The sequence below is a fragment of the Anabrus simplex genome, chromosome 7, assembly GCF_040414725.1.
Source record: "Anabrus simplex isolate iqAnaSimp1 chromosome 7, ASM4041472v1, whole genome shotgun sequence".
Taxonomy (NCBI): Eukaryota; Metazoa; Arthropoda; class Insecta; order Orthoptera; family Tettigoniidae; genus Anabrus; species Anabrus simplex.
In genome coordinates, this window is record NC_090271.1 from 99,723,727 (window position 1) to 99,733,377 (window position 9,651).

General features: G+C 39.3%; 1 protein-coding gene across 1 annotated transcript in view; it reads right to left on the reverse strand.

Annotated features, from left to right (window-relative positions):
* The window catches only part of LOC136876938 (uncharacterized), a 45,803-nt gene extending 38,935 nt beyond the window's left edge, over positions 1 to 6,868 (reverse strand). The window contains exons 1-2 of the mRNA XM_068228714.1: positions 6,398 to 6,868; positions 14 to 165 (exon numbers count right to left, since the gene is read on the reverse strand). Of these exons, the coding sequence (XP_068084815.1) occupies positions 14 to 165; positions 6,398 to 6,868 (623 nt within the window). The remainder of the gene's footprint in view (positions 1 to 13; positions 166 to 6,397) is intronic.
* Between the last annotated feature and the right edge of the window lie 2,783 nt (positions 6,869 to 9,651).

Consider the following 9,651-nt stretch of genomic DNA (forward strand, 5'->3'; position numbering starts at 1 on the left):
GGAATGTCGATACATCATGTAGATCTTAGCGGCGATAACATACGGGAAGCGGCCGTTGACCCTCCGATGAGGTAGCAAGCCTGCCTCTTTCCAGGAGGCACCGGGTTCAGTTCCTGGTTTTGCATTTTTACCTGGATCTGAAGGCTGGTTCAAGGTCCACTCTTCCTACGTGAGAACAATAACTGAGGAACTCTCTAACGCTAAGACAGCGGCCCTGGTCAAGATGGGCAAGAATAACGGTCGAGACGATTCGTCGTGCTGACCACGCGTTACCCCGTAATTTACAGGTCTTCGGAATTAGCAGTAGTCGCTTGGTAGGCTAAGTCAAATCAAGGATGCAGCACCATGGCAGGGGGGTATACAGATTGTTTACCAAATGCAGAAATTGGCATCAAAAGACCTGCCACGGAGGTATACGGCGTGGACGTTACTAATTAAAATGACAAGAGATTCAAGTTTAAAAAATGGCGTATAAAATAATTTGCCGCCACTGGTGGATGGGAGCATCAAAAGCAGATGAATATATTTCAATGAGTCCATCTAAAAATCTCTTGAAAAATTAGTATAATTGGACTCCGATTAGGGATTGAGATTTATATTTCAAAAATCATGTAACGTCAAGAAGGGAATCTTGCCTTAAATCCCCGACCAAAACGCAAATGAGCGTGGGTGGCTCCCAAGACCCCAGAAAAACTGATACCAGCTGTCCGCCTAGTTAGCGAGTTCTAATCCCGTTGGTGGAAAAAAAAATCACTGTTAGGATGTTTGTAGAAAAGGTGGTGGTATACAATTTCAAATCATTAGATTGAGTGCCAAAAGTCTGGATTCAATTCCAAAAGCTCTCCACAGTGTTTAAACGATGCCGTTAATGGTGATTCTTGCGTCGAGTTGGGACGAAAAGCCTGGAGCAGACCCCTTGTGTTATTCGACTGAAGTAGGCTGCGTGCCGACACTGTGTTTTACCCTGTTCCTACCTCACCATCATCATCACCAACACCCCACATCCAGACGCACAGGACCACATACATCAATCAGTCACTGGGATGAGCTGAAATATGAAAGTTTTTGAGTTCATCCGGTTCCTTGGTTGATTAGCCAGCGGAATGGTCTTTGGCTCGAAAGGCCCCGCGTTCGATTTCCGGCCTGGTCGGGGATATAAAAAGTGCAATTCCTGTAGTTGAAAGGCTGTGTGTTTGCGTTCGTCTTAAAATACATCCTTATCTACAAACAACATAGCACACTACTGACGATCGTAGAAACACGCAATCATGAATACAGTCCTCCACATGGGGTTGGCGACATCCAGCCGTAAAGCTAAGTGCCGACCCCAAGTCAAGTAATTGGGAAAAGGTCAAGACGAATTGGACTGTGAATTCGAACAAGGTGACTTGTACCATTCTTATATCTGTAAGTGCAATATTATACAATAAAGTCATTTTCACACCAGCCAAATGCTGGGGTTGTACCTTAATTAAGGCCACGGCCGGTTCCTTCCCATCGTCGCCATAAGACCTGTCTGTGTCAGTGCGACGTAAAGCAAATAGCAAATACAATAAAGTCCCCGGTAGGCCGCCGACTTTATAGGTGCAAGGCGTTTTCTGTTCTCAAAAAATTATCTTAGAGGCAGTGTTGCCAACTGAGCGGATTTTTAAATGGAACAGCGGATAAATTTTACATTTAGCGGACAGCGGATTTTTTAACGGATTTTCAAACTTCTTTTAACGATTTTCAGCGGTAACAATATCACCTTTCATCATCAGGAGAAAAATAATCTAGAACTTACTACGGTATAATAGTCTACTTAATCCCGTTGTAATGAACTTATGCTGCCTACTACAACTCGTTTCCTAGACCAGCTGTGGCCAACAGCCTCAGTCAGAATTTGTTGCAATCGTTACTATATTCTCGATGAGCCGGGCAGTGTCGAGTTTGGTATCGTATTTCTTTTGAGATTAGGTTAGTTTTGGTACGTCAATCTGTCGAAAGAAAAAGGTTAAAAAGGAGTCAGATATTTCTTAGAGTGGTTACAGAATTAAACTTTAAAATACTAGTTGGTTGAGCTTCCCAAAGATCCCAAACACGGACGTTGCATCTATTAGCTGTGCAATATGAATGCGACATTGCTTGACATTATTTCTTTCCGCACTTATCAAAAACAATGAAAGCAGTAATGAGCTTTCGAAATAGATCTGAAAATTTCCGTATGTGCTTTGCTGCTGTGAACTGCCAGCATATATTTTGAAAAAGAATAGTACCATGTGGCTTCTTATGAAACCACAGGACCTCAACTCAACACATCTGCTTCAAAGCATATAATGCGGGAAGGAGAAGATGATGACCTCCTGTTCTGAAACTGGTGTTGAGTTAATTTATTTTATTAAAAGAGCTGGTATGTGCTATTTTGCTTCAGTTCGAAATTTAGCGGAATTTGGCAGATTTTCAACTAAAATTTAGCGGAGAAAAGATTTATGGGTTGGCAACACTGCTTAGGGGGCAGAGTGCCATTTTCCCCCCTCCCCCAAATTCTCCTCATGTTACGTTCCTTTAAAACATGGAGTTTGGTAGTCATCGGAGGTTGCTAAGGCGTTAAATCTGGATATTAATTTCGTGTGGCTATTTCTAGCCGGGTGCAGCCCTTGTAAGGCAGACCCTCCGATGAGGGTGGGCGGCATCTGCCATTTGTAGGTAACTGCGTGTTATTGTGGTGGAGGAGAGTGTTATGTGTGGTGTGTAAGTTGCAGGGATGTTGGGACAGCACAAACACCCAGTCCCCGAGTCATTGGAATTAACCAATGAAGGTTAAAATCCCCGACCCGGCCGGGAATCGAACCCGGGACCCAGAGAACCGAAGGCCAGTACGCTGACCATTCAGCCAACGAGTCGGACGTTAAATCTGGAGAAGGTGGTAGATGGCTTTATGTCAAGAAAAGATTAGATAGAGGGCATTCCTTCAGAGAACTACATTTCCCAATGGAGACTGTTCAGGCGGTACGTCTGGTCGTAGAGCTTTTCACATTTAGTATCATGAAATGCATAATATACAGTAATGGGACATTTATTAAGGAAATGTATTTATGAAGCAAGTTCTAATTTTTAAGTTGTGATTATTTTTGAGAGCTTAGTACATAAAATCGTTCTTCAAAATAATTATTTATGAATCAAGTTGTATTTTTCTGTTTACTTGTACCGTACATATGACACGTTCAAACATTTATTTGATAAACAAGCTCTATTTTTTGTTTGTTATATAAGAATGTTTGCATTAATAGTTGTTCCACCGGGCGAGTTGGCCGTGCGGTTAGAGGCGCGCTGCTGCGAGATTGCATCCGGGAGATAGTAGATTCGAATCCCACAAAAAAAAAAAAGTTGTTCCACATTTTACATGTGTGTTCATGTTTATCATGCCACGCCGCCACCCCCCCCCCCCTCAATATTACACGAAGTCGGCGCGCCTGCAGTAGGCTCATCTCGAGAACTATTTACGGTATTCAGAAAGGTCTGGGTACATTAAATATTAGTCTACGACAAAAGGGGGCTGAGCGATGGTGAATTTAAACCGTCTTCGATAGACACCATCAAGTATGTTTGAAATATTTAAGTATATCTCTAACTGTAAAAGATAGTCCTCAATCAGCGTTTTTATGTTACAATTTGGCGGTAAAATAATTACCTTAAAAGTAGATTAATCACTACAAACGAATTGTTTATTCAACTCAGTAATTGTATGAAGATAAAAGTACGCTTTACAGCATATGATTTGCACAAATGGTTTAGAGGTTATCGTCGTTTCAATGAAAGCCCAGGAATGGTGTACGTATCGCATGCATGTGGCGAAAGACGTGAGCTGATAGGCTCAACCATATGAAGGCTGCACATCACGAGGAAAACAACTACTTACTAATGGTGTTATCTGCAGTAGAATCTTATAAGGCTTATAAATTCAGATTTTCCCCGTGCAAAGCTGGGATAGGTAGCGAACTACGTAACAGTAGCGCAGCCAGGAGGGGTGCCAATGCGTCTGGTACGTGAATGCGTGAGTGGCATTGTAAGGACACTGATATAAGTGAATTATGTTGATATTTAGACTGCAGTAAGCAAAGCAAAGCAAAGTCACCTCCGTACAGGACATGAAGGCCCTTAGAGGAGTGGAAGGTAGAGACTTCCACCATTGTTAACCTCGGCACGTGATGGGGCAGAGTGGTTAGCTCTACGCTCGGCCGCCTGGTACATGTTTGGTGTAGGCTGAGTGAACCTCAGGGCCATATGCACCTCCGGAAGTGGAAATCTCGTTTCTTAAATTTTAGACTTCCTGGCGGGGATTCGAACCCACGTCCTTCTGGGCGAACCGAACACGCCTTTACCGCCTCGGCCAGGCAGCCCCTATTTAGACTGCAGTACACTACAAAATCTTACGTTAAAACAGATAACAAGAACAATATAATCAAGGTGAATAGATTTACGGTGAATATGTTCAGATTACAATCTAAAATCCAACTTAAGAGATATATTCAAGAAATCTGTTGGTTTTACAAATTATGTTTCTGTGAATGTTCAAAAAATTCAACCCCTTGAATCAACTTTCTCTTGTTTATTTTCAGTTTCCCTTTGTTTGGTTTTGTAAAAATTCCATGGGGGACAACCTTCAGTAACCCCTTGGCTACGCCCCTGCTACATAATACATAACTTTCACATTGAATCATTTATCAAGCGATGCGTAACTGTAAAAAAAACCGTTAAGACAAACTTTCATTGTTACCACATCAATCACCTTCCTACCAGATAACATTCAGTCGTTCAAAATAAACTACAATAATTATTCTTTCCATTAATCAGTTATATACTATACGGCAGATTATTCGAATAAGCACCTGAACTGATAAGTTAATGAATTCTGTAGCAAATTGGGTAGCCTTTAAACCAAAGAAGCGTTAAAATTAATATTAAAAAATTACAACTTTTTTACTTCCGTATATCACTTTCACTCCTAAATATGACCGTTCGCATCCAGATCGATATCTAACCTGCGGTCAAAAGTGATTTGTTACAAATTCAAACTTTTCCAGTATACTCCTTAAAAACACAGCAACAGCAAACTTTTATTTCTAAATCAACAGGTGGTATTACAGAAAGGAAAAAAAAAAAAAACATTAAGCAGCGCCAAGATTTTGATAAAATTAAATGCCTACAAATCACCTATGAATCAAAAAATGACTAAGAAACAATAAAAAGTGACCCCAGAATTGAAACAGGATAATAAATGATTAAGAAATTGATTTATATACGTGTCTAAAATAATAATAATAATAATAATAATAATAATAATAATAATAATAATATTCCCAGTCCTTTCGGTTTCGTGAATGTTTCTTCCAATCAAAACCACTTAATACCTGCATGCCATCGTTACAATAGCATTCCATTACAGAAGATGTTTGAAAAATACTTATTGGATAACCTAGTACAGAATAACACCACCACATACGTAACTGTTATGATATGGCATTTGAATTGCAAGCTGTCCACTTCATGGCCGTATCGATGAGTTTAATCAACGAATTAATTTTGGCTTTTTAGATTAATTTGTTGATGGCATTTGAATTCAATCATTTGGCCTAATTAAAATGTTTTACACTCAACTGAAGTTGTGGAAGTGAAAATGACATTCAAAGCTAATACAATATACGTGAGTAGTGGGAATTCGAAATCAATAGCAGTACCAAACTTTCAGTTACAGTTAGCGTGCTCAGTCTAAAATTCAAAATTTGGCAACTGCGTATATACCCGCTGTTCATCGTATTTGAATATTTTTAACACATAAAAAAGAAAGAAAAAGCTATTAAATGTTGCACAAATGAAAATTCAAAATTGAATATCAGAAAGTCTTATTGGAATTTCTGAAAGCGTATTCATATTGTACTAATAAATAAAAACGCAACGAAAAATATTAAATGTTGTACAACTGAAAATTCAAAATGCACGTATTCAATATTACAAAGTACTACTGGAATTCTCATAGCGTATCAAAAACACAAAATAAGTGGGTTTAAAATATAAAACGAAAGAAATATTTGATCTTCATAAAAACAGAAAATTAATTTTTCTCATCAATTGTTAACAAACATATTGAACTCATTTAGGCACAATATTCGTTTGATAATATAAATTCTAATCCATTAATCATTTCAGTCACTGATATAGTGCGCGAAAGAAATATATCCATGCATACATAAAAAATATTCACAACGCAATAAAATGATAAATGCTCGTACAAGTAGTAAAAGCCAATTCAAATAAATGATTGAAATAAGGGGAGAGATGAAAACAAGTACGTAGACACCACAATTCTTTTGAAACAGAAATGAGCCAGAAAAATACATTTCTATTAATTTCCACTCACCTCCTTAATAGCTCGCTGGCTGGTATGCACTGGTAAGCCACCTATATACAACCTGCAGTTGTTAACAGACTTAACAACTCCAATACGACGCCCAGGACGGATTTCGAAGTTATTAAGTACATTAACGGCTTTATCGGCAGTTTCCGGGTCTGGAAACATCACGAAAGCGTACCCCCGATTTGAGCCACTGAAATCCATCATAAGTCGCAGTTCATAAATACGACCGATCCCTTCAAAAATAGGAACAAGCTCGTCTTCGTAGCAGTTTCTAGGAATCTTGCCAACGAAGATTTCGCTGTCTTTCGGCGGCGCTGGTCCGCTCCAGTTCGGCGGAGGCCCTCCGAAACGACGTTGACCATTAATTTGAATCAGGGTATAACCTGTTCTTGTCATCAAATCTACCAGTTTTTTACTCTGGCGTATCACAGCCTCACTATCTGCAACGATATTGTCCTTCAATGGCACCGGCATTTTGTCCTCCAACCTGTGCATCCAACACCTCGCAAGCTACTACCACCCCTGGACGTTACGACGTTTGCTTGTCGGCAGACTGAGGTTGTAGACTATCTGATTGGTTCGTTTGAATCAACAATCAACAACTTCTACCGTCTTGATCGCCATTGGTTTGCACTAATCCACAAGTTTTCATTTCATTGGTACTCTTTTATTTAGGCTAAAGTTTCACGCCGCCGTGAAATATGATTCCTATAACACTTTTACAAATACCGAGAGCATCGCCTTCTTTATCATAGGCATTCCTTTGAAGACTCTGTACCGCACTATAAATTACTAACGTGACAGACACACAGTAAGAGTAAAGTATTATTTCTGTCTTTGTAAGAATTTGACCGGCAATTAGAAAAGAAAAAGATTAGAATAAAATAATTACGTTTTTCAAATGTAGTTGAACTTTTCTGCAAACACAGTTTCATTATCTCCCGAAACCGAGGATGGTTTCGGAACTTATTTTAAAACAAATTCCAAGATATCCGCTGCCGTCCTTGAGTGATAAGAGTAAAAATATTCTTCTTCCACCACTTTTCCCATAGTCTTGTGGGGTTGCGGGTGCGAATTGTGTCTCACCAACACACACGCACGTGAATTTGGCCATTTATGTCCATTCTGACGCCAGTCTAATGTGAAGGGATGAATTCACTATTGCGTGTTTCTGTGGTGGTTGGTAGTGGGGTGTGTTGCATGTATATGAAAATAAGCGTAATAAGATGAACACAAATTCCTAATCCCCGAGCCAGAGGAATTAATCTAACGCAGTTAAAATCTATCCCAGTTCCTTCTAAACCGAGCGCCAGTATGCTGATCATTCAGCCAAGAGGCCGATTTGATGATAGTACTAAAAAACATAATATTTTAATTTCGTAAAACGTTCTCATAAACGACCAGTTTTGGCACGAAGTAAAGCATGTGAACTTTCATATGGATTATGCAAGAAATAATTCTCAGTTTAAAAACAATTTGTTCTTCATTCCCCAGTAAATGTTCGTTCTTTTGCTTGATGTATAAAAGTTGCGTCTGAGGGTGTCCTCTCGATATATATATATATAAGGACAAGAATATTATTTCTCAGGCTGAAATGATGATAATAATAATAATAGTAATAAGAATAAGAATAATAATCCACCCCCTCCAGATAGCTGGTTCGATACTGGCTGAGACCATAACTTTTCGGGGTATTGGAATGCAACAACTATCGTTGGCTTTCATTATGTTATATATCTCCCTAGACACAAAAAATTCGATACTCCAGTGTCTCTTGAAATCCACTGAAAAGAGATGGCAAACAAATAGCATTATTCTTCCGGGCCTTTGAACAAGTTTACTGAGGTCAGCACGTGGTGTGAATTTGGTTCATTTTTACGGCTGGATGCCCTTCATGACTCCAACCCTATGTGGAGTCATTGTGTGTTACTGTGGTGGCTGATCGTACGATGTTTTATGTGTAGATGAAGAGAAGTGTGTTAAGACGAACACAAACACGCAGTTAAAATCCTCGGTCCGGCCGGTAGTCGAACCCGAGGACCTCTGATCCGAAGTCCAGTACGCTGACCATTCACTCATGGAGCCGGATGGTAAAAAATAATAATTCAATAATAATACGTTCTGAAATTATACCCTTGGCTGTCTACAAAAATGAAATCATTTGGAAAAACTTATAATCTGCTTTACGTCGCACCGACACAGATAGGTCTTATCGCGACGATGGGATAGGAAAGGGGTGGGAGTGCGAAGGAAGTGACCGTGGCCAGGTGTGAAAATAGGAAACCACGGAAAACCATCTTCAGGGCTGTCGACAGTGGGGTTCAAACCCAGTATCTCTCGAATGCAAACTGATAGCTAATTGACCCAAACCACACAGTCACTTGTTGGGTAGTTGGTAAAACTATGGGCCAGAAAATATACACAGTAGGTATTCAAAGAGGATTCTGGATTCAAAATTTAGAACAAACACTTGCTGTACTATATAGATAGCTGTAGGCCCCTACGGGAGTCGTTAACCAAGTTACCACTTTATCTTCAGTACGTCCCGGCATAATAATAATAATAATAATAATAATAATAATAATAATAATAATAATAATAATAATAATAATAATAATGTGTGTGTCCGCCACTTCTAACCTGCCATTATCAAATCCCGCCTGAGTTGCAGGGTTGTCACTTCTTGCGATGCATTATCGTTTTCCGCGATAATTTCTTGTAGGTAGCATGCTTCTGTAAATAGCCACTGTGACTGTATTCTACATTTAAATTTTATCTAAAGGGATTTATTCCGAAAATCACCAATCACCACCGATCTGCATTTAGGGCTGTCATTCAGGTGGCAGATTCCCTATCAGTTGTCTACCTGGTCTTAAATGATTTCAAAGCACTTGGAAATTTATCGAACATCTCCCTTGGTTAATTATTCCAATCCTTAATTCTTCTCCCTATAAACAAATATTTTCCCCAAATTGTTATTTTGAATTCAAACTTCATCTTCATATTATGATCTTTCCGACTTCAAAAACAACATCAATTCAAGCTCATTCGTCTACTAATGTAATTACACGCCATCTCTCCATTGACAGCTCGGAACATATCACTTAGTCGAGCAGCTCGTCTCCTTACTCCCAAGTTTTCCCAGTCCAAAATTTACAACACGTTCGCAAAACTACTCTTTTGTCGGAAATCACCCAGAACCTTTATTTATTTTTTTATTTTTTTTGCTAGTTGCTTTACGTCGCACCGACACAGAT